Here is a 25,244-nt window from a genome sequence, read left to right on the forward strand (position 1 = left end):
TTTCTATGTAGTCAGTGCTTTTTGGCCAAAATATATGACTGCAGGGAAATGAATAAATGAGTGCCAGAGATGTTCTTTTTTTTTCCTATGAAAAGACTGAAATTGCTTTGTGTAAATGTGTGGAAAATGCTGATATTTTGTTTCTATAAATACTTTGCCTCCTGCGTGCTGTATTTCATTTGTGCTGTTTCCTAGGAGTATTTGGCTTCTTATCACTTTTACGCAGGGTGCTGAATACAAATGAGCCACAGTTTACCCAGCAACCAATCTGTGCAGCATTTGTGACTGTTGTGCATTTCCTGAGCAGGAGTAGCTACTGAATGCAGCAGATTATCCTGTAGCCTTGCACAACACCGAGGATTATAACACGTACATTTAGTGGATAAAAACACAGAGGAGAACGCTCAGACGCTCCCTGTTTCTATATATACAGATGTGCGTGTGTATGAATATAGCTGAGTGATGTGAAAAAAAAAAGCTGAAATGATCCTTCGTTTTTAATGAGAGTTTAAACATGGAGCAGGAAAAAAGTTCACGGCTGCATTTCTTATTCTCAGCAACACCACCTACTACCAGTCTCCTTGTTCATGGAGCCTATAAACAGGGCTCCGTTGTACGGATTCAAATGGTCACAGAACGATCCAGGTTGGAAGAAACCTCAGGAGGTATCCAGTCCAACCTCTGCTCAGAGCAGCACCAGCTCTGAGCTCAGAGCAGCTCTGATCAACCATCAGGCCTGATGTTCTCCAGGTGGAAAGGCTTGCAGGGGGGCAGTCAGCCGTGAGCAACCCGTCTGCATGCAGCAAATGGATTTTAACTTACATGAAATTCAGAAAACACCGGTAGTGCTTTCTAGCATATATAAACCTATGTCAGATTAAGCCCAACTACTTTGAATAAAACCGGTTTTTACAACCTACAAGCCAGGTAATGTCTGCTGTGTGACAGACCTGATCTTTAGCTCTGTCTCAAATGTGCAGAAGCCAAGATAATTTGGGGTCATTTTCAGTGAAACCGGGAACGCGGAGAATGGGAGCTCTTCTGAAGCAGTTCGGTGCACATAGAATCAATAAGCAAAATTGGGGTGATGTGGTCAGGGAACTGCAGTTGATCAAATGGCATTAAAATTTATCAGCTGATTGTACAATTTCTCAGTAAGGAGGTATGTGAAAGGCAAAGTCTTTATCTTCGCAGTGTCCTGCCACGATTCCCACGAAGGCTGCTGCCCTTCTCCCACAGCCTCCCTGTCTCTGCCTCTGTTTTTCCCATGGGTTATCTGAACTATGGGTTATCTAAGGATTTATTTTCAAATGCCCATGGTTTCCCAAGGTGAGCCTTGCCATGCATTAAAATCAAACATGAATTCAGTCTCACTGATTTCACAGGGCATAGTCCACCTACAAATGCTTCACTTTTTCTGTAGCAAGCGCTATAGGTGTTCTGTCTTCGAGAGTAAAAAGGATGAATTTTGCTCTCATTTACAAGTCTAATTTAGAATTGTTGTTACTGAGTGCAAGGTGGAGAGAGAAAAAATGAACATTCCCGGTTCGTTTTTTGGGGGCAGTGGTCAAACAGCAACTGAAATCTGGTCATCCTGTGAAGGTACAAATCTCTACCATCCTTTTCTTCCTTCGTCCAGCACCAGTAATAAATGACACTTCTGTTACTTCGTTGTCTGCTTGCATCTGAGTCTGTCTGCCAGAACCCCTGGATAACTGCTGCTAACTTTTGAATGTTCTTCGAAAAGGACAGAGGACACGGAGATCCTGAGTTGCCACCATCAGCTGTGGGAAGGAGAGGTGCCATCAGCCCCAGCTGAGGGATGGGCAATGAGCAAGAGCCATGCTGCTTGCCCGGGTATGAAGGCATTTTCTGCAGGACTATTGCCAGGTAGGCCCATAGCTGAAGCTAACTGGGACCCCCAGATTGCTCTGCCTACTCCTCTTTCCCACACCATATCTTTCCCAGGGCTGGGGGTTTGGAGCCACAGTGAGCCCACGTTTAGTGGCCTCTTGGAGAACGTGCAAGCAAGGAGAACGTGTGTGACCGAATGTTCTTCCTCCAGCAGCGTGCAATGTGAGTAGCAACCTCCACAGGCAGCACGCAGCTTACACCTGGGTAAGAGCACAGGGAGGAGAGCAGGGTGCCGCTGCAGGAGACTTCCAACTCTCCCAAAGCAGGACGTGGCAAGCTGCAGCTCTGTTTGCTTCCTGAGAAAATTTTAAAACAGTTTATGAAAGCATACTTTGTAGTGCTGCATTTCAGCAAACAAAACTGCCTTTGCACTTCTTTAAAAGCCAACTGTGGGAACATACCAGGTGCGTGATCTGGAACAGAAACCTGCAGAAGGCAAAAGCAAAGGACATTTAATCCTGAGCAAGCAGAGCAAACATTTGGTACGAAAGCTGGAGAATATTCAAGAGAATAATAATGTACTCTGCATGTTGCAGTGCATCTCCTCTAGCAGTTGGACTCCAAAAAGGTCACATCAGCCACGAGTGAAGAAAGAAAGGAAAACACTCAGCAAGATGAATATTGCTCAGAGCATTAATTTTCCCCTTCTTCCTCCACAGCAGGGTCGTAAGCAATTAAGAGTCCTCATAGCAGGAGCACTTTTACTGACATACTTTGCTCTTACTCAAAGTTTTTTCAGATCTCTTACTTTGGACAGGTGGTCGATGTATGATCCAACAAAACTCACTGCTCTTTGCCAATTAACCTAGAAAGTATATTTTCTCCGACAAAAGGTTGGAATCTTTCTTTCCGTTTATACTTCTTGTTTTGTACGAGGTGAGCCTCGCTGGGGGTCGGTCTCTTTTCCCAGGTAATTAGTGATAGGAGGAGAGGTAATGGCTTTGAGCTGTGCTAGGGGATGTTCAGGTCGGGTAGTAGGAAAAACTTCTTCTTAGAAGTAGTTGGGCACTGGAGCAGGCTGCCCAGGGAGGTGGTGGAGTCACCGTCCCTGGAGGTGTACAAGAACCTTGGTGTTGTGACACTGAGGGACACGGTTTAGTGATGTGGTGATGATGGGTTGGCAGCTGGACTAGATGATCATAGAATTCTTTCCCAACCTGAATGATTCTAAGATTCTTCTATGATTGTATGAGTCTATCAGCAGCTTTCTGCCCACTGTCCAGCACCAGCAAAATGCAATCAAAGGATTCACATTGGTATTACACTTGATAAAGGGACTGAGAAGTGGGAATGATAATGTGTGAGAAACACCTTCCTGATCTTGCGGAAATGGAGCTACAACTTTCACATCTGGATATGCTTTTTAATATTTATGTGCTCCTCTGTGTTAGCGTGATTCCATTTCTCTCTGCAATTCGACATATACCTGAGATTTTGGAGAAGGGAAAGAGTCATTGCCTTGGTAGAAATGATGATAACACTCCAGAGTAACACAATGAGCTGTTCTCAGCTAGGAATCAGTGTCTTCCACCTCACAACCACTCAGAAGCCCATGCCCTCACATGTGAGGCACTTGTGTATGCTCCTGTGCATGGCGCCCCGTGTCTCTGATTAGGTTTTCTTATCAAGCTCATTAACATGCTGTCCGTATGCTGCTGTGAGTGTGTTACCATTTAAAATGCTCTTTTCTATGTGTATCTGATTGTACAATCATTCATATGCAGTTGGCAGCATTTATTTGTGCCATGGCTTAAATGGTGGATGCATCTGCAGGCCTTCAGAACAAATCACGAACGTCTATGAGCTGAGGTGTGAAGGAAAGCCACAGAAGGCAAACGGCAGTGTTGTTTCTAATTCTTTGGAGATCTGTTTCAGCGCCTTTTTCCTTGTCACAGAAGTGAGAGAATTTCATTTTTGTGTAGGGCTGCTTTACAAATACAATAGATGTCACTTTCTAAACCCAGCCATTTCTGAATGTCCTTTCAAGGAAATGTATATGGGGGTGGGAGCGTACGCATGCTTACATCTCTATACTCTCATGCACCTGTTTCTGCCATCTGAGTGCTCAGAACCAATCACTCTTTCTTAATTAAGGTGACAGGGCTTCCTGTCGCATCCCACTGCCACCAGGCCCCTCCTCGGCCTCCTCACAAGAGGCACTGGGCACACTCCTGGGCACAGGTGACAGAGCAGAGGCACAGGTTGCCCAGGGACTGTGGGTCTTCTTGGAGATCCTCAGAAGCCTCCCAGACACGGCCCTGGGCAGCCTGCTCTGGTGTCCCTGCTGGAGCAGGGGTGGGACCAAAGAGGGCCCTTCCACCTCAGCCACGCTGTGGTTCTGTGAACGCACCAAAGTCGTCCTGAAGTGGTATCCCCAGATGGCCACAGCAGCTGTGTTTCATGGGGACAACTCTTGTCACAACTTTGCTACTGGAAAATCAATGCTGTACCTTCTGTATTGCTGGTAGCTTTCCTGCTTCTTTGCTTTGCTTTGTAACAACGACATAAAGCACCCATGGCCCAGCTGTACCAGCAAAACCCAGCACGGCTCGTGGTTTGCAACAATTTCCACGCGCTTGCCAAGGACATAATCCCCACAGACATACTGAGATCCTACGAAGTGCACATCGCACAAATGATCCTTCCGACCCCAAATGTTTCCCTCATTCAAAAACTTCAGAGAAGGGAAATAATTTCTGGGTCAGCCCTCGGGGCATTCCTACTACCCCCGCTGCCACAGAGCACAGCCCCTACAACACTCCCGGCGCCCAGAGCCCGCCCGCGACCCAGCGCGCCCGGCACCCCGCCCCAGGCCGGCCGGCAGCCCCTGCCCGCTGTCCCCATGCGGGGGGCGGGCCCGCAGCGCGGGGCGGCGCCGCGCTGATGTCAGGGCGCGGGAGGCGGCGGCGGGCGGCCGGCGGGCAACGGCGGCGCGGGCATGGCAGGCCCGCTGCGGCTCCTGGCGCTCTGGGCCGTCGCGCTGCTGCTGCTGCTGCCGCCGCCCGCCGCCCCGCGGAGGCCGCCGCCGCGCTGCGCGCCGCCCTGCAGCTGCTGGCGAGAGTCGGCGCTGTGCGTGGGGGCGGCCGGGGCGCCGCGCAGCCTGCCCGCCGGGCTCGGCTCGCTGTGAGTGCGGCGGCTGCGGGCGGGTCTGGGGGGCGCGGAGCCGGCACTGCCGCTCGCTGTGATGCCGGGGTGCTCGCGGGCGGGACGCCGCGCTGGGGCTGCCGGCAGCCCGCAGCCCTCACTCGCTCAGCCCTGGCTTTTCTCTCCCTCCGCCAGGAGCCTGGTGAACGGGACCTTCTCCGAAGTCAAGGACAGGATGTTCTCCCACTTGCCTTCCCTGCAGCTGCTGTAAGTATCGCACTGAAGCATCTCGTTAGCGCTCTGCTCGCCGCTCCTCGGTGTAGTTACGGGAGCACCTTTAGGCGGAGCAGCAGTGGGTAAAGCCACAGCCGGTGCAGCTCGATGGCACAGCCGCCGTTTGGTAACCCGGAGGTGAATTTTCTGTATTGCTACGGCATCGTGAACCACTTCATAAAACGCGTAGTTATGCGCTAAAGGAGGAAAACTGTTATCTGATGTCCTAAATTCCACTTTGAGTTTCAGCTTAAGGAAGCTGAGGGCAGTGTTTCCCCCTGCAGCCACGTGAGCGCCGTCCCCCGGCTCAGGTGGTGCCGCTGAGCCCAGTTTTGTGCCGGTGGCTCTGTGCCCCATCGGGACGTTACGGGGCGGTTCAGTGCAGCACGAGATATGGCTGTCCGGGACAGGTGGACGCCCGTGCCCACCTGAGGAGAGCAGTGCATGCGCTGCCTGCAGCATGGCTGAGGTTTGGCACCTGGCCTCCAGGGCGGCGGGCCCCTCCAGAGCCACCCAGGGCTCCTTGGTGACCTTGGGTCGGTCCCTTGGTTGTGCCCACGCTGCGGTCGTGTGCCTGCAGCTCAAGTAGTTTGCCCTGTGGGCTTTAATTTAGCTTCCCTGGGAGGCAGGAGCAGGGCAGTACAGAGATATGGGTGCCTGTACAAGCTGCACCCAGCTTGGTACACCTCACCCTGGAGGGACTGGGTTACTGCCAAAGTAAAGGGGTGCTCTGAGGAAAAATACGGTGAGAAGATGCGTGGCCTGCCAGAAATGAAGGCTGAGCGCTTGCTACAGAGAAATCAGTTAAAACTGGTCTTGGCGAGAGGTAATCCCAAAGGGCATCTGGTAATGGGGTGCCCTGCTGCTCCCGCACCCCCTCACCTCGTTCCGGAGGGTTTGGCTCCCCATCCAGGGAGAGAGACATCACCTTGTTAAAGACACTGGGGAGAGGTGGGCAAGGTGAGGGATGGAGGCCTGCAGGGCCGGGACTGCCTCCTTGTGTGCAGTATTGGTGAGGCCACAACTCAAGTACTGTGCTCAGTTTTGGGCCCCTCACTACAAAGAGGATGTTTTGTTGCTCAGATGTGTGCAGAAGAACAACGAGGCTGGTGAAGGAACTGGAAAACAAGTTATGGGCAATGACTGAGAGAACTGGGGCTGTTGGTCTGGTGGAGAGGAGGTGAGGGGAGACTTCACTGCTCTCTGCAACTGTCTGAAAGGAGGGTGCAGCAAGGACTGTGCCAGTCTGTTTTCTCTGTGATGTGATGACAAGTGATGAGATGCAAGGGAATGGTCTCAGGTTGTGCCAGGGAGGTTTAGGTAGGACGTAAGAGCCATTTGGATGTGGTGCTCAGAGATGATTTAGCAGGGGGCTGTTAGAGTTAGGGTACTATGGTTAGGCTGCATTTGGACTTGATGATCTTTGGGGTCCTTTCCAACCTGAGTGATTCTGTGATTCTTCACAGAACGGGTGGCCAAGCATTGGAATGGGCTGCACGGAGAGGTGGTAGAGTCCACATCACATGAAGTGGTTAAGAGCCCTGTGGGTGTGGCACTAAAGGATGTGGTTTAATGATGGAACTCAGTAGGTCAGGTTGGTGGTTGGACTTGGTGATCTTGAATGTCTTTTCCAACCTGCCTAGATGACTGTATGATTGTAAGGCCTGAGGATCTGAGTCTTCAAAGGCCCTGGCTCAGCTTTGGCCGGGTACCTTGCAGGTATTTGCTTTCATTAGCACCAGGCAATGGAGATGAGATGGTTGGTCAGCTTTGGATTTTAGGGTGAGAGGATACAGTAGGCAAGAGCAAGTATGGCAATTAACCACCTTCTTTCTAAATATAATTATTCCAATGTATGCTAATAGGAAAATGGCAATTAGTGTTGTGCTAAGGTTTTCTCTAGTACGTGAAGCATTCTGTAACCTTCCTCACATGAAGAGCTTGCCTGGGAAAGGCTGGTGACTCCCAGCCCCTTCTTGCTGAAAGCACGGGTCAGGACTAAAAGCATAGCATGTTCCTACTGATCTCCGCAGAGCAATAGAGGATTTACCCCAGAGTGTTTGAGCACAACCAGAGTCCCAAACCAAAGCTTTAGGGGACCTCAGGACCAGCACAGAGAACTGGACAGAGGACAGGAGGACTTTGCTGGAAACAGCAGGATCTGTGCTATTGGAGATGGAAAGAGATGAACCCGACAGTGGTTTGAGAAAAATGGTGGGTACGAAATGGGAGATGGTTTGGACAATGGTAGCAGGAGGAGGGAGGAAGAGCAGATGAAGGTTATTCCTTCTCATTAGATGTGGATTTTCAAGAGGAAACACTGGGCTAACAGGGGGAGGGTCAGCTGGAGAAAGGCAGAAGTTGCCCTTTTCATTTCTGTTGCAGTGTGAAGGGTTTGTAACCACTGCTATCATCATCCCAGCCCCTGACAAATTTTGTCGGTCAGTGTAATGTGGGAGTTTGTCCTTCAAACAGGAGAAAAGGAATGATTAAATGATGAAAAATTAAACACTGCATGGAGCACTGTTGTACATCAGGACTGTATCTTCAGTCACAGTAGCCATGATGAAGCTTTAATGCAATGATTTCTTTTGGATTGCAGCCTGAATCTGTCTTAGATTTGTACAGAATAATTTAAGGAGCGTTTGTCTAGTATTAACATAACAGCCCGGGATCACGGGGAAGTTTGTATTTTGTGTTCATTAGTCTTAAGAATTAATTTTAGTAAAATGCCTTAAACCATACAAAAAGAGGATTAATAAGGTACTATACTAAAGCAATTAGTGCAGACGTGTTCACTTGTAGCTGAAAATTCAGAAGTTTTACTAAAAATGATTTATTTTGGGTAACATTTGATGTTTAGACTGGATGAAAAGTTTTGCTGTTTCTTCTAACCAGAATGCTATCTGTGCCTTGACCGTAGACACTGGAGGTGGGCTGCCTTTGTGCTCTCATACAGCAGAGAAGGAGCTTTGCTGGCCAAGCTTTTCTGTAGCTTTCTCCTCCCTAACCTCACTGTCCTGGCTCAGGTCACAACTGCTCAATGCAGCTCTACCACATTTTGACCCTGAAGTTCCCAAAGGAGGCAATGCAGCACCAGGAGCCCTTCTCCTTCGTATATGCAAACACAGAGTTATGCTTTCCAGAGACAGCGGGGCTTTCTATCCCTGGCCGTTCAGGCATGTCTCCGTTTGCAGCTGACAATCAGGTGGTGCATAATGGGTGTTTGCCTCCCACACTGAGGGTCAGGCTTGGGGCAAGCCCCTGGTGAGCTCAGAACAGGTGAGCCCCAATCCACAGAGGCTGCTTAAATGAAAGCAGGTGCTCGTACAGAAGGGCTCAACATTTCTCAAAGCTTGGGAGTAACACTGAGATGGCCTCTGGAAGATTTGCACCTTGGCTTGAGGGTTGTGGGCACCTGGGATCCACACACAACAGACTTACCCTGAAAGGACAGCTTGTCCTACTTAGGGGACAAAGCAATCTAGGGCTAGGCTGTATTTAGCCAAGGTGAATGGTGCAGCGAACATATTTCCTGGGGAGTGGTGGACTTTAACTAGCACCGCATTATGCCTTTGATTTTTACTTTTTATAGACCATTCCACAATATTTTATGTGTGCTGCATTGGTGGGGCAATATGGGCTTGAGTCAGTAAGATGGGTTTGGTCACGGTCAATAAACACAACCGGCATAATCCAGTGTGTCAACTTTTAATATGCTTTCCCATTGCCTCCTCTCTGTTTTCAGCTTGCTGAACTCGAACTCCTTTACTGTTATACGAGATGATGCCTTCGCTGGTCTCTTCCATCTAGAATACCTGTAAGTTTGGTATTTTTTGTATTCCCCTGACCGTTATAAATCAAGGTGTTTTGATAAGATACCAAGACTCCTGCTGTGGAGTCTTAGTCTTTACTGTGATTACCAGAAGCAGGGGAGATGAAGGATTGATGTTCCATTTCTGTGCAAATGTCCTTTGTGGTTGCTCGCCATCTTTCAGAGGTTGCAGTGGATTTTTAGTATGTGCTGTGAGTGCGAGATGGTTCTGTGTAATTACAGTACATTGAAAAAGCATTGCTGAGCGAGAGCTTGTCCAGGCTTCACAAAACAGTGCCGTCACTCTCAAGGAGTTTGGATCTCAGGAGAGGCAGTGAAGCCTCCCATGGCCTGCTGACAGCCTGAGGAGTTGCAGGGTGTCGATGTACTGCTCAGAGCAGCCCTGGTTACCATACTGGTCCTCTTTCCCCAACTTTCCTCTTCAACTTTGTCTTTGTTCTGATGTTCCATTTAATGCCCGTGGCATTCATTTTTTAATATTATAAATAATTACAAATATATGAATATATAAGTATATATTTCATATAATATCAATTATTGTAATTATTTACATTATTATTTACATTTATTTAACTTTCCTTTTCTGAACTTAGTTCACTTCTCTGTTGATTTTTACGTTATCTTCATTTCCCGATCTTTTTTTTGTTTTCTTTTTTTAGGTCACCCTTTTTTCTTTTAAAAAAAGTAATAACCCTGCTACCAGGTTGTCCTCACTTCATACTCCAAAGGACTGCCATTTCTCTGTGTTACCGGACATGAGCTGGTATGTTCTAAACTCCGAATATGATCTGAAAGAAAGTTCATCTTTCCACCCACCTTTCTGTGCTGAAAGGTTGCTGTGGAAAACATTTGCCTTTGTCTAAAGGAAGACCAATGCTCATAAAACTGTCTTTTGCTAATGTCCTTCAGGTGAGTAGAATTAAGTCGGGGTGTATTGAGGACTAATGGTCTAATACAGGAGAAGAGGCCAACAGTAGAATTAGCAGACCAAGAAATAAAGGATAATTTTATATGGCATATGTTGGAATCCACGATTCAGCTACATCTAGATTTTTGAGTGATAGTTATCTAATCATTCTCTTTTCCATGTGTCTACAGGGGAAAAAAAAAATAGTAATTTGCAGAATGCTGGTAAAAAGGTGAAAAAAAAAAAAAAACCCTGCAAATATTTTTATGTTGTTTCAGTGATGACTTGCTTAGGCTTTGAAGTGCCCATGAGTCTAAAATGGAGCCTTGCCACAACAACGTGCACTACAATAGCTGCTGCACTGGTATTTGTGGCCAGACCTCTGTTTGAAAGAAGAGACCTCTGTTCTTCCTCATCTCATTTAAGGGACAATTTCCATCCCTGGCTGCTAATTGCAAACCAGGGAACAGAATTAAGACTGTAAAAGCCTTGGAGATTCAATTTCTTTTAGTAACAGCCAACCAACTGGTCTCAGTTAATGGTTGTGGTCATCCTCCCTGCCGAGTCCCCAGGGCACTTCTTCTTCCAGCAAATCTCACCTCTGCCTTTTAGGAACTGAATGTGAGTGAGTGGCCTTTCCTTTCCTTTTTTTTTCCCTCTTTTTTTTTTTTTTCCAGCTGTGCAGATGGTGACATTGTTACAATTGTAATAACTCATGTCTCTCAGTTACCAATAATCAGACCTTACAGAGAAGAAGATGACGCTGCTGATGAACACAAGCAAGGCTCTCTGTGTACCGAGCAGTTTCCAAAGGAAGAGCAGCAGGGGAGCACTCACAGCAGATACCTGTGTGTCCCTTAGCAGGAGCAGCTCTTGTGCTGTGTCACACTGTACTCACAAAACTGCTGATGGTATTTCATGCCCCTTTAAATCTACCCAGCTACATTTGCTGAGTCTGGATTAAAAAAAAAATCTGATAAAGATGGGAGCTTTGCTGGCATTCCCAGGGTAGCAGCCCTTTGAGACTGGGTTTGGTCTCAAAGGAATCTAGCAAATTTACTGAGTCCCAGCCCGAATTTCCACCATCTTGTTGCGCTGTTTTCAGTGTTTATTTGCACTGGCTGGCAGGCTGGCTGTGTGCTGGGTACTGTGTCAGGGAGCACTTTGGCTTTGTGCTCTGTGGATTGAATTCATGTCTTCAGGCTGCCTTGTAACTGAGTATGGTTGACTCATAACTGACACCCTCCATTCATATGCAGTACTTCATTGTCTGCATCCTTAGCATGCAGTGAGGATACTCATGAAGGATTTTGGCTCTATTCTAAACAGAGCTTTTGTCATCTCCTGCATTCCACTGGGGGCTGCAGCCCCTTCTTGACTCTCTCAAGAAATGACCTTGACTCGTAGCATTTTTCCTCTGTCTTCCTGGATGGCAAACGAGGACCTGTAAAGGGAAAGGAGATACTCTTGTTTCATAAAGTGTTTTTGAAGTCAGTATGCAGCTTTCTTCACCCAGATACAGCTGTACGGTGCAATATCTTGATGGCCACCTGGCTACAGCCACTTTGCAGAACTGAGGGTGTATTTACGGTTGTGTCCTCAAGTGCTCAAGGTGCAGGATGCTTGAATGTCAGCTTTTTCTCTAAATGCTGACACGCAGTCAGGATGAGCAGTATGCTCCTGCAATCGATATGTGGCTATCAGTTCCCCCAGCACACGGGGCCGTGACTTGTGTGCGTTAAGGAGCCCCGCAGAGGTGATGTACTGGCTGGAGAGCATTGGAACATGGCAGCAAGAAGACACAAGGCTTTCAGCAGCAGTCTTGCCATGTAAGCAGACTTTGGGCTTGGGATGTCAGTATATTGCTGTGGTTCATGTGACAGCAGTGACTGTAGCAGAGAGCCTTCTGGTTCTGTGGACGTGGAGGTGGCACTGCATATGCAGCCTTCTGGCTGTGGGCACCATCCCTTCAGACACGAACTCCCAAGCAGTGTCCATCTGCAGCCCGCAGAACCCTGCCACCTCTGTGCTGCCCTGTCATTTCAGAACTTAGGTTGTTGTTGAGGAAGGCAGGACTTGAGCTTTTAAGTCCATCTCAGAAGTCTCTCCTACCCAAGTCTCTTCCCTCATACAACACATTCCCTGAGAATTAAACCACAAAGGAATAATGGTTTTTGTTTTGCTCACTTTGTTTCTCTGCTACTGCATATCTGTGGCACTTGCTCTCCCTTGTGCTACCCACTTCACTTCTTACAGTACGTCAGAGGAAAGGTGACAAGGCAGTGTGACCACCTCCACTGAGACTTCCCTCTGTCTAAGTCTGAAGGGGCTACGCAGGAGCCTGCTGAGTCTGGCAGACATAGGCTAAAGCGCTGAAGGTGCTCATAATGTTACTTAAAGTCTTCTAAAGTACTTTTTTTTTTTTCTTAGATTCATTGAAGGAAACAAAATTGAAACCATATCAAGAAATGCATTTCGTGGCCTTCGAGACCTGACCCACCTGTAAGTTATTTAACACTTAGTAATTTGTACTGAAACACAACTCTTCCTTGCAGATAGATGGTTTTCAAGCCTACACCTCTGACTGTTGGTAACGTGTCTTCTATAAACTAAAAATTGGCCTTTAAAAAATGCCTGCTCAGGCAGCACTCAGTACGTCCAGCTGCCTGTGCATGCTCCCAGGTCTCGTTGGGGTGCAGCCTTTGTCTATGGGTGCTGCCAGTGGTGCCACTGTGATATTACGTACTTGTAGTTAACATTCCTCTTTCTCTCCAGCATGCTCAGTCATTGCTCTCTGTTACATTTCACCCAATAAAACAGCTTTACATGTTTTACTTTTGCGTCAGCTTCATTTTCTTCAAGGAATCACCATTCTTAAATAAGTATAATGAATGCACGTGTGTTCCTGGTAGTTATTAGCAATGCTGGTGACTGGACGATATCCCATAACTAACATCTCGTAGGTGAGTTCAGACTTAGCAGGAGTCAGCAAGATGGTATAACAGATGATGTAACAATGATATTAAGCTCTAATTTTCTTTTCTAGTTCTTTGGCCAATAACCATCTGAAAACTCTGCCAAGGGATGTCTTCAGTGATTTAGATTCTCTAATTGAACTGTAAGTAATGAAAGTCTTTCTGTTGACCTCCTGCTACTGTCACTCTGTTGCTCTGTGGTTTAAGTTCTGCATTTGTGTGGTGCTGTGTGTGATATCTGCACATAAAAGAAATGTGCACTTTGTTGTTCGATCTTTTCTCATTTTAATATTATTTACTTGATGGACTTCTCCAAAACGACTGCTGTTTCTCAAATCACTGTTGCTTCTCATTATGCTGTATATGGCTTGCATTATTGTACTTCTTTCTGATGTTTTGCATTTTTTTAGCAAAACAATTAATTTTATGACAGCAATTTCTCTGAATAGTTTTTCCTGTTATTGTTGCAAATATTCTGTGAGATTATTTTAGTCAGAGGCATTTATTTACAAATATACTTTTCCTGTTTTGTGCAGTTGTAGCACACTGCTGTCTTATTGCCAGTGTTTTCATGTATAGCTAAGCTACTAGTCAGCTTCCCCTGTTTTTGGCCTGGCTCTCTCAACTAAAGATTGTAAGCCACAAGAATTGCCATAGGATTGAAGACCAGGCATGTTAGTAGGGGGAGGTTAAGCTGACTGGACTCCACATCAGGAGTGACTCTAAAAATACCAGCCTTACATCTGTATTTTAGTGTAGCACAGAAATTATACCAGCAAGACTACCCTGCTCACCAAGGGTGCCTGGGTAGTTCAGTGAAGGAATGGGATTTGTCTGTGTCAGCAGTAGATGATGGGATGCAGACTTGCAGCAGACAAGCACTCTCTGAGGATTTATTATGCTATAGTCCTAATCCTATGAAAACTTATAAACGGGAGTGACTTTACGTGAATCACAGTGCTTTTATTACTGCCATTATACCTGGGCTTATTTCCTAGACTGAAACTGTTTTTCCAGGGTGAACACTTCAGTGAAGGAGCGTAGATATTAAGAACACATTAAGAAGTCTTTCCTCCTCTCCTTTCAAAAACAGATCAAAGTTACTCACGCATTTTAAGTTTGTTATGTCAAAGTGCTAACAGTTCTGTAAATTCATATTGCTATCAACCTTTTCAAATATGTTTATTTCTGTGTGTTTTTTTAGAGATTTAAGGGGAAATAAATTTGAGTGTGACTGCAAAGCCAAGTGGTTGTTTTTGTGGTTAAAGATGACAAATTCCACTGTTTCTGATGTCCTGTGTATTGGTCCAGCAGAATATCAGGATAAGAAGTTAAATGATGTGACAAGTTTTGATTATGAATGCACCACTACAGGTATTCAGAATGTATATTTCTAAGCGCACTACAAGTGGTTAAATATCAGAGGTGTAGACTACACAATTTACCTCTGTGATCATGGTGTGGTGGGAGGAAGGGAGAAAAGGGTAACATACGAAGCACTATGGAATACTAGAACAAGCATAAAATTACATTTTGAAGCCAAAGTACAGTTTTTACTTACATTAAGTGATAATGGGAGAAGAATTGGGAATAACCCTATTCTTAAAGGCTTGATTATGACTTGCTGGTGACCTGATTTTCATCACAGAATGCATTCTGTTGTCTGGAATAAGGCCATATAGTTATGTCAGATGAACTTCCTAAAATCTTTTTGCTTCACAGAAGGCAATGAAGAGAAATTCAAATGATTTGGCTATATCTGCTGTCTTTATTCAGTAGACCGCAATTTAATATCACTAAATGTGCCAGCAATACCGCCAGCTGTTCTTTATGGGACTCCATTAAATTGGAGATAAATGTCCAATAATATTGCAAGTACTGTCTTGTTTAGGATCTTGATTTTTATTTTAGGTAATGTAAAGCATGCAGACCGAAGTGAAGAGACACTTGCATGTGGGTATGCTTCTATTTCATGACCAAATAGCAGCAGTTGCCTGTATTTAAATGTAGTCACATCATACAACTGAGAATATCAGCTGCAGGTATTGTTTTCATGTTTCATGTATGTGATGTCAGCTCTTTGCCTTTTTTTTTCCTATACAGTAATATCAGAGGCATTAAAGTTCTTTCATCTGTCATCAAATCGGTCTTCACCATTAAGAGAGAATAGAGAAGTTTATTACTAGTAATATAAAATAAACTTTCAGGACATGATATGAAAGCTAATTCAAGGGCAATATTTAAAGGGAAAGAGAATGAATTAAAAATTGAAAAATATGTCAGAAGAGCAGCAGGGATAAAGCGTGATAATGTGCCACATAAAAGGATGTCAGATCCAAGTGACCAGTGTAGCTTAGAACTGTGCCCAGGTTACTGTGTCTGTAAATTCATGGAGATGCAGAAATAAGGTGTAAAAGTAAGCTTCATTTCAATCTAGTTTAAGAAACTGAACAGCACTGACAGTATGAGAAAACAAGCCTTACCTTCCTGGTTCTCAGACCTAAATTTACCTCCCTATACTTTGTCATTTCTTTGTGTCTAGATAGCTGACGTCTAGATATGAACTGAAATGGCTACAGGCTAAATTCATCCATAAAGTTAGTCCCTTTGTCTGCTATAAATGAAATTTCACTGAGCATAAGTGTAACATCACATGCTGTAGATTTTGCTGGGAAGCTAAGGTGTTATGTGGTGCAAGGATTGCACAGCAGATGTTTTTATTCAGAGGCACCTGTGCTCTAGCCACAAGCATACGGATATAACATACTCTTCAGATAGCAAAGGATGCTTTCCAGTCAGACGAGGACACTGTGCCTAACCTGCTTGGCCTGGGAGTAGTCAGCAACCTGGAGCTCAGGTCTGTACTGAAGGTGTGGAAAAAGTGGGGCTCCAACATCCTTACGGAGCATCTGAGAGGGATAGTATGTATGCAGAAATGACCTATAAGAGACTATCAAATGGAATATAAATGTAAGTCTTCAGGACTTTGTCATCTCAGACAGCATCATGTCTTGTGCATTGAACCAGGAGCTACCTTGCTGCAAGCTGCAGCCCTCCAGTGGGCCTGCTGGTGGCCTATGGCGTTAGGCCACAGCTGCCTTTTCCTTCTCTGCCCTTGCTTCCCCCAGATCTGGAGGGAGACAAAATATGCCCACATTCATTCCCTGAGGACTGGTGTGTTCAGCATGACTGGGTGTAGGATGCAGTAACAAAGGAGTTCACTTGGTAAAGTGTTTTCTCATCAGCTCCATTGGCTCACTGCATCTGCTGAACTGATGCAGCGGTGACAGAAAGGGAGGTGTAAAGAGGTGCTGCCAAATTAAAGAAAACCCAGAGGATGAAACCCTTGGTCACTTGCTGCAGAGATTATTGGCAGTGTCAGTGACCTGCACTTCTAACTCTTCCAGTAGTACCATCCTGTCTTTCCCGTTTCTCTCAGCTTGCATCATGAATCAGGTTAATCCATTTCACTTTGTTGTTTGTTTGTTTGTTTGTTTTTAGTTCTCCCACAGATATATGCAGGGCACTGTGGTTTGGTTATAAGACTGCTGGGGGAATATGTACTTACTTTCAGGAAACCTGAAAACAGGCTTACCACCTCTGTTCCCTGTAAGGCCTGAATTTTTAGCAAGCCTGATGTGTCAACATCTCTTTAATGTGTAGCTCTGTTTCACATTAGTCTGGTATTTACAGCTTGGTTTACTGTTTTTTACTGATTATGTCTGATGTAGTTACCCATTTTTAGTCATCCAGTGACATAAAGAGCCCGCTGACAGGTACAAGTAAAAATAGCAAGGTTAACACTGAATCATTTCTGACTGAGAAATGGATTTTAACTCACAAACTGATCTGTTTTAATTTGCAGATTTCCTCCAAGTGCTTCAAAACTGTTGAGATATCTTTTTCTGTGTTAGAGCTCTGCTTTTTTTCCCCTCAAGATTGTAAAAATATTTCAACTTTCTGTGACTCCATCTGTTCCTGTCCCATCCTTAGCTACCTCTTATGATTTGTCACTTAAGTCTACTTTCTGCAAAATTTGTTGTTGGTTTTCCCAGTCTTTTTGTTTTTCCAGTGGGAATGAAGGTAACTTTCTTGTTTTCCTATCTGCACTGATAAATCAATCCCATGCTCTGTCTGTAATAGTCCCTCAAAGAATGGTGACTGTTGTTTCTGTTGCAGCTCTGGAATCTGTTCTGTTTGTGTGATGGTTGTCATCTGTCTTTGTTCTCTGGAAGTGTAACTCCTCAAGAGCAAAAGCTTTCATGCATGCAGAGACAAAGAGTTCTTCATTGAAAAATGAATATTTCTTAGCATGCCAGAATGAGGAACCAGAGTGAGGACTTGATTAGCGTTTCACCAAAATCCCTGAATATTCAAGCCCTTCCAAAGTAGGAGTGAATGGTGGAAGCATGTAGCAAATGGAGCTTGAAGCAGAGCAGTGTCTGGTTCTCCAGAGAAACTCTATCTTAGTGGAATATTCATTTCCTTTTCTATATCTACTCGTAAATCCCATGCAGGTCTTCTGGTACCTTCTAGACCAAATCACCTTTTAAGTGCTGGCTTTTCTTTGTCAAGTCTGCTATATATATTTCTTTTTCTGATAATGATGACTTTGCCAAGATATCAGGCCAAATATGAAATTCAGGGTTTCCTTGTTTTGCCCCAGGCTGGCTCTGTGCTGGCTGCTGACATAGCTCAATGTGAATTTTAGGACTGAATCTACAGGCATTTGGCTTTTGAGCAAAAATCTTGAACTGTGGGCTGGTCTTTACAGGTTACTCCAACTCTTCAGTCTTAGTATTTAGATTAAGTTTTCCACTGGATAGTAATTTGAAGGTTGGTTGTATTTTATGCTTAAACTACTTTACAATGCCCCATAAAACGCTACGTTAACTGAGATTTTGATTACACCATTTCATCTATCGTCTAGCCAAAATGGGGTTATCCCCAGGCAAACTTCAGATATTATTTCACTTTCTGCCTGGTTTAGCGTAACACAAATTGCTAGTGATTAAATTTGCATGTCTTAAGAAGTTATTGGACTTCAGCTGGAAGTTGCTGGCTCTCAGCTTGAAAGTGATTCTACCAAGGCCATTTGACTTGATGGGAAAGCAAATTCCAGCTGTGGGGAAAGAGTCTTCTCTTTGACAGCATGTGTTTGAATGTATCCTGATTTCAAGGATACCAGCCAGCCTAGCTGGAAAATCCAAATTCTGACATTATTTACCTGTTTGATCTCCTTTACAACTCTCTTTCCAGAGGACAGTTTAGGGATGCTTAAAGCAAGAAGATGCTTTCCCCTGTTGCTGCATGCCTAATGTGAGCACTGACACTTCCATCTTAGGCTTATATAGAATTCAGAGTATATCACTCATTTGCTGTTTGTAATCTGCAACTACTTGTTTTGTATTTTCAGCAAGAATGTATCCTAACTGTTGTAATGTATTTTTTTTTTTTAGATTTTGTTGTTCACCAGATTTTGCCCTACCAGTCAGTGTCAGTGGATACGTTCAACTCTAAAAACGATGTGTTCGTAGCCATTGCACAGCCCAGCATGGAGAACTGTATGGTGCTTGAGTGGGATCATATAGAAATGAATTTCAGGAGTTATGACAATATCACAGGTAATTAATGCTGGGATTCTAAGTGTTGATGAACTATTGGCAATTCACAAAGAGGGTGAGATTCATAGATGGGACCAGTTGGCTTTCATCCTATGTCAATGTTGAATTTAGCCAATTAAAGTGTGCAATATTTGGACGTGAAGGAGTAGTGCACCTTGTTCTTACATGCATGTTTAACTTTGCTGTAGCACACAGACTAGGCTTTTTCAGTCTGAACTTGTGAAATGTTCTGATGGCACAGATACTTCCTCTGAATGTAACATAGTGGCCCAGCTCAGACACTCACTGCTTGAATCATGCTGTAACTTGAAGGATAGGTTAAGGGAGCCCTTGCTGTTACCAAAGTGCATGCAGAAAGTAAAATATATATATATATATATATTCTACTGCATGTAGAAAGAAATAGGTCTGAAGAGTGCATCTAGGCAGGCTGGGCTTATTTCACAGCTGAAGAGAACATAGATATATCAAAACCATGGCTGTTAATTTAGCAACTGTACTGTAGAGCCTCCGTGTCTACTTTCTATTTACAAAAATGCTGAATTTGCATGAATTTGGCCAGATTGCTTACCAAATAAAAAGCCCATGTTGATGCCTTGTTACTTTCTAATGCTAACAACCATTCTGTTCCTAATGACGCTGGCAGTGCGGTACAGAGCTCAGTCACAGAATTGCAGAATGGCTGATATGGGAAGGGACACCTGGTTCATCTGGTGCAGCTCCTTGCTCAAGTAGGGCTGCCTAAAGCATGCTGCCCAGGAGGACTGTCTGCAGCAGGAACAGTCTTTAGGGCTTGATTATACACTGTCCTCTTTCCCACCTATTTCAGCCTGTTGGTTCTGAAAACTTAAGGGCTAAATTTATCTATCCATGGAGCATCCTTCCTTCCTGTTCTTTGCTTTGTATAATAGATTATTTTTTCACTTTTGAGTTTTGGAAGCAGAGTATACTACGTTCTCATCTGGTGTTCTGAGGGGTCTGCAAAGGCAGCAAGCTCCAGCTTGTTCAGGTCAGCTGTGTGTGTGTGTCACTTAGGGAAGTTAACAACATTCTATTTCTGTGTCAGGAAATTTTGGAAATAAAAAAAATTGCATTTTTAGGTGTTCATTGTGTTTTGGTAGATTAGGGGAAAGTAAGTACCAGTGAATTTAATTAAGAAGTAGATGGGCCAAAGGTTGTTAGCAGAGCTCCAGGAGAGCTCTGGAAATGAAGTTGAAAGTTATTTCCAAAGTTTGTCTTCCTGTGAATGACATAGTTAGGAGACACTTCTCCTCAGGACTTTTTCCCATTTCTCAAATGACTGTCCTGCATTCCTGGGAGGTGCCAGGTAAAGCTCCGGACTATGAAATGTAAGTGAGCTGGGAAGCTCAAGCATTCAAAGAGCCTTTTATGGAGCCTAAAGAGCACTTGCAGGGTTCAGGAGCAGGCTATCTGCTCTGTGGGCAGTTTTTACTACTAGCTAGTCTGAATTTAGTCCTTTACAGTGTGGGCTCATGGACCTAAACTGGTTGTTGAAATTGCATTTATACTCAACGTGTAGAGAAATAGATGCTGCTGTCCTCTCCTAAAGGAGATATCTACAGGCAAGGTAAAATCTTTGCTAGAATATTCTTTGACTAAATTAGACCAGAAAGAGCCTGGATGATCAGCTCAAGTATTCCTATCTACACTGTAGATATCTTATGGTATTCAAGATGAATCCTACCCCTCCAGCATTATTGGCTATGGAAGGATAATAGTTCATCACAGGCCAGCTGTGAAACAGCAATGGGTATGGGCCAGCAATGGTGTCAACACGAGTCTGTTGGAATGACTGCAGCAGAGCAAGTACAGAGGAGTCTGTGCAGATGTGCTTCTACATAAACTGTGTATCAGAGAAGACTTCTTTTGCTGCAGCAGTTCGTTTCATACACAGTTTGGTTATTACTTTCTAGTGTAGATTTTGTCTAGTGATTTGAGATTAAAAAATTGATCATAACTGCAGTAGTCCTAAATAGTCTGACTTTAGCATAATCTAAAATTTCAGGAATACTTAAATACTTAACAAACAGCAAGGTTAGATTTATCTTTTTCATCTGGCTGTGAGGGGCTATATCCATAATATTTCTGCTTACTCTAGTAAAAAGCTGTCTGTGACTCTTTGACCAAGAAAAGCAGAATATATTTCATTTTTCTAGTTAAGCCAGAAATATAGATATCCTGTGAATAAAAGAATTTCAAGCTCTTGCTGAGTCAAGAGATAACTCATGTTATTTTGAGTAATGAAAACTGGATCAAATAATTGTTTTGGATAATAGGGAACACATATTTGGACAGAGAAAGAAAATGTATTTTGGATAAAGAGGAAGTTGCACACCTTGAGGGGTGTGATTTGAAGTCATCTGTCCAGTTAATGGGAAGGAGGAAGCAAGAAAAGAAGCTCTGACAGTGTGTAGCAAAAGACATTATGAGATGAAGATTTAAAAGGGTGGAGGGTGATATGGTGATGTCTCTGTGGCTTTAAGGGTGCTTTGTACTGTGCTAACATGTGTGCTTTTCTTTTCTTTGGTCATTAGGTCAGTCCATAGTGGGATGTAAAGCCATTCTTGTTGGTGACCAAGTCTTTGTGGTGGTGGCACAGCTCTTTGGCGGCTCACACATTTACAAGTATGACGAGAGCTGGACAAAGTTTGTCAAATTCCAGGATATTGAAGTATCTCGCATTTCCAAGCCAAATGATATAGAGCTTTTTGAGATAGACAGTGAAATGTTTTTTGTCATAGCAGATAGCTCCAAAGCAGGTTTGTCAACAGTGTACAAGTGGAATAACAAAGGATTTTACTCGTACCAGTCCCTTCACGAGTGGTTCAGGGACACCGATGCTGAGTTTCTTGATATAGATGGGAAATCACATTTGATCCTCTCTAGTCGCTCGCAGGTTCCCATTATACTCCAGTGGAACAAAGCTTCAAAGAAGTTTGTCCCACATGGTGAAATCCCCAACATGGAAGATGTCCTGGCAGTGAAGAGTTTCAGGATGCAAAACAACCTGTACATAACGCTCACAAGATTCATTGGGGACTCCAGAGTTATGAAATGGAATAGCAAACAGTTTGTGGAGATACAGGCTCTTCCATCCCGAGGAGCCATGACGCTGCAGCCTTTCTCCTTTAAGAATAATTACTACCTAGCCCTGGGAAGTGACTATACCTTCTCCCAGATATACCAGTGGGATGGTGAAAAAAAGCTCTTTAGGCTATTTAAAGAAATCTATGTGCAAGCGCCACGTTCTTTCACAGCTGTGTCAACGGATCGAAGAGATTTTTTCTTTGCCTCTAGTTTTAAAGGAAACACACAAATATTTGAACATGTAATCATTGACTTGAGTTTATGAAAAGCTGCTGGAATGAAATTCCTGTAGAATGACATTTATATACAAGCAAAACAGAGACCTTTCCAAGAGCAGGGTGCACCTATGGAGTATGATGACATTTTCTGAACTTTTAAAACTTGCATATTAATCAGGGAGTGCATTTACTTGATTGCTGCATGACATGTCTGTTTTATCTTTTTCAAAGACACTTTGCAACCTGCAGCCATTCAGAGGAGAGTGCAGTGCATTAGGATTAATCTTGATGTCTCAGAGGATGATCTGAATTCTACCCAGGAAAATACCATAAATTGAGCATCTCATAGAGAAAAGGACGAGGAAGCCGTATCGTTGAGTCTTAAACTAACATCTCAGTAAAGGTTTTAAGATTAGAGGCAGTTCTTTATGGTTGCTGGTGAATTGTAAAAGCAAACGGTAACATTCCAGAATATGCTTTATTCTGGTTTCTTGAGCTCTCTTCCCAAAATCTGTGTCTATTTGTGTTTATAACCAGACCAGGAGGTTTTAACTCACTGCAGATGAAAGGGAAAGTCAAAATCTGTTACTATCTTTCTTTTCTTAATCACTGTTTCAGCAACAAATTGTGCCCTGAGTACTTGGGTGGCCAGGAAATAAAGGTATGTCACTTCCAGACTGTGATCTTAACAAGTTAATATAGACAGAAAGTAACAGAGGTCTGGTTGGTGCCATGAATAAAAAGACTGCAGATTGAGTCCACTTTGTGTACTAATAAGCATTCCAGAATGACCTTATTCACTCTGTTCTTGATGGTTCCAGTAGATTCTGGGGTGTATTAGCAAGGAAATCAGTTCACTTATTCTTCCATGAGGCACAACTTAAATTGAGTCTGTAACATACATTCATGCTCTCCGTGCTGCAGCTCGTCTCTACGCAGTGAGATGATTTATTCTCCAGAGCTCTTCCTCCAGCACAGCTCACAAGCAGTAAGTTCAGGTTTCATTCATCACAAGTTGTATCTGGTCCTCGGCCAGGAGGTGACTTCAGTATCACCAAATCTTTTGAAACCAAGGCAGCGGAGCTGTTCCAAACTAGAGTGTTTTCTGCCTCCAAGATGTAGAGTTTCCTCTTGGCAACCTGGCAAAAGCCTGGAGTCACCATGCTGCTGAAGGTCTTGCAGGTTAAAGAATAGGATGTGAACAGGCCATCTTGCTTTGGTGTTTTGGGTGGCTACAGACTAAGGCATTCATTCATCTTAAATAAGACAGTCCTGGTGCGCACTGAGCTTCTGTTGGGATAGCAGCTGGCATTTGTTTTCCTGGAAAGGCTCACTAACATACTAACCAACACAGTTGTACACAGAGGCTTTTTCTTTTTTCCATGTATAGATTATGCTTCTTTATGTTTTCATGTCATGTAGGTTATCAAGTTATTTTCTCATGAATTTTGCTCCTGCATTTCTGCCTTGGAGACTTGGTGCAAAGAAAGCAGAGCAAACAAAGCTGGCCTTTGTTCTTCCATATTTGAGAGCATTTCACCATCTCTGCTGTGTGAGCTTCACGTTTTTTCCTTGAACGTGTGAAACATGGCTTATTACCAAAAACAGAGATGTTCTCACAGGTTTTCCCACATCCAGGTTGAACAGTGCTGCAGATGAGGATTGTGCCGAAGAGCTCCCATGAGAAGTCACAACCTAACAGTGACCTGGAATATCACAGCCTTCTCCAAGTTTGCCTTGCTGCTACGATATGAAGTGTTATTATTGGCCCGTCAGAGACATAATTCATTTTATTCTGTTTTTAAATTACATGTTAATTTCTTCCTGTATGGTTGGTTTTACTTTTTATTCTGGTTTTACTTTTAATTACATGGGCAACTTTGCTCATACAGCCTCTGAAACACTGACTGGTGCTCTGCACTCCAAGTTCTAGCAATACCTCTCCTAGGATCAAATTAACAAAGCCACAAAAGTAAGGAATGGTTCACGTGAATGAAACTTCTTACCGTTTTCCTCATTAGCTTTTAAAAGCCTCTCTTCAGACAGCCAATACGGCTGATGAGCACTTTAAGATGTGTTGTAGGAAGGCATTTTCTATTTCTTTCCTGTCTCGCATGTTTAAATACAGTCACGTATTCTGACGAGGAGGGGCACTTCTCAGCACTTTCTTCCAGGGCTTGTTGCTAGCGCTATGCACTCATTGATGGCATACATCCAAGAGCTAAAAGCTGGCTTAGAGAAATTGGATCTTGATATTTTCGATTTGAGGGGAAGCAAGAGGACGGTGAGAAAGTGCTTTTGTATCCAATACCAGGAGATTGTACTGTTGTGAGGCAGTCCAGGGGATTTGAGACTCTGCTATCAAGTTGAATTAAATTAAAATGGTCTCCACAGAGACGGGCTTAATAAAGAGGATGAAGTGATCAGCAAGAGCCTGGCTCGTTCACACGGGACCAGGATAGGAAAGTGGGGGAAATGAATGCTGCGGGCAGGCTGCCACAGATGTGAGGGGCTGTGCTGGGGCTTGGGGAGCTGGGCTCAGCATCGTGCTTCAGGACAGAGCAGGAGCTGTGCTACCTGTGCTGCTGGATTAGTGCACAGTGAGGAGAAGAAGATCCAGAGAGAGGATGGAACAGCACCAGTTGGTGGGGAAAAAGGGGTCAGGGTAAATTTCTCAGGGCTTAACAGCGTCTCATAGCCTCACTTTGCCCTTCCTGCTCCCAGGGTGAAGCAACCAAGCACCTAAATTCTGCCTTTCCAAATGCGACGAGGGTTCTGTCTCCTGAATTCGGTAATAGCAACTGTTACAGGTAGCAAATAATCTATGCATATCCAGAATACACTGCAGCTGTGAGAAAATCTCACGTGAGACAGGAGGGCAGAACATCCCACTGGTAACTTTTGACGTGTTCTAAAACGCACACACTTCTGTGAAGAGCAGTAGCTGCTGTCAACCTAGTTTTAATGCAGTGTGCTAGCTGCAGTGGGAGCACGTGAAGGCTGTGCATACATTCGGCTCTTTTTAGTAAGGAGGTGGTGTACTCCGTGCTACTGACACTGTATGTACTCTTTAATCCACGAATAAAATGTAGTTACTGAGTCTGACAGGGCTCCGCCGTGTGTGTGAAGCGTCCCCGCGCTGAGGTCGGACACGCAGGTCAGGCCTCGCCCGGGGCCCAGCAGCGCGGGTCCTTCGTGAGCGCTGTGGCGGTCCGAGAGCTTGAAGGGAAGGAAGCCGTGCTCTGCTCTTAGCTCTGTTCTTAGCTCTGCTCTTATCTCTGTTCTTGGCTCTCTTAGCCAAAGTTT

The 25,244-nt window shown here is 44.4% G+C and overlaps 1 protein-coding gene across 2 annotated transcripts; it reads left to right on the forward strand.

Moving 5' to 3' along the window:
* The first annotated feature begins 4,772 nt into the window (after nucleotides 1–4,772).
* On the forward strand, nucleotides 4,773–25,038 carry LGI2 (leucine rich repeat LGI family member 2). Of its 2 annotated transcripts, XR_005859134.2 has the most exons (9): nucleotides 4,773–5,037; nucleotides 5,194–5,265; nucleotides 9,020–9,091; nucleotides 12,444–12,515; nucleotides 13,060–13,131; nucleotides 14,193–14,362; nucleotides 18,448–18,612; nucleotides 21,168–23,490; nucleotides 23,577–25,038. XR_005859134.2 is itself a non-coding variant. In NM_001257316.3 (8 exons), exons 1-8 carry the CDS (start codon nucleotides 4,853–4,855, stop codon nucleotides 21,983–21,985), a joined length of 1,626 nt encoding a protein of 541 aa, NP_001244245.3. In that variant the 5' UTR covers nucleotides 4,773–4,852; the 3' UTR covers nucleotides 21,986–25,038. The 2 variants fall into 2 exon arrangements, 1 of the variants encoding a protein (NP_001244245.3); NM_001257316.3 differs by having other exon boundaries at nucleotides 21,168–25,038.
* The last annotated feature ends 206 nt before the right edge of the window (nucleotides 25,039–25,244 follow it).

Source organism: Gallus gallus, chromosome 4 (assembly GCF_016699485.2).
Source record: "Gallus gallus isolate bGalGal1 chromosome 4, bGalGal1.mat.broiler.GRCg7b, whole genome shotgun sequence".
Taxonomy (NCBI): domain Eukaryota; kingdom Metazoa; phylum Chordata; class Aves; order Galliformes; family Phasianidae; genus Gallus; species Gallus gallus.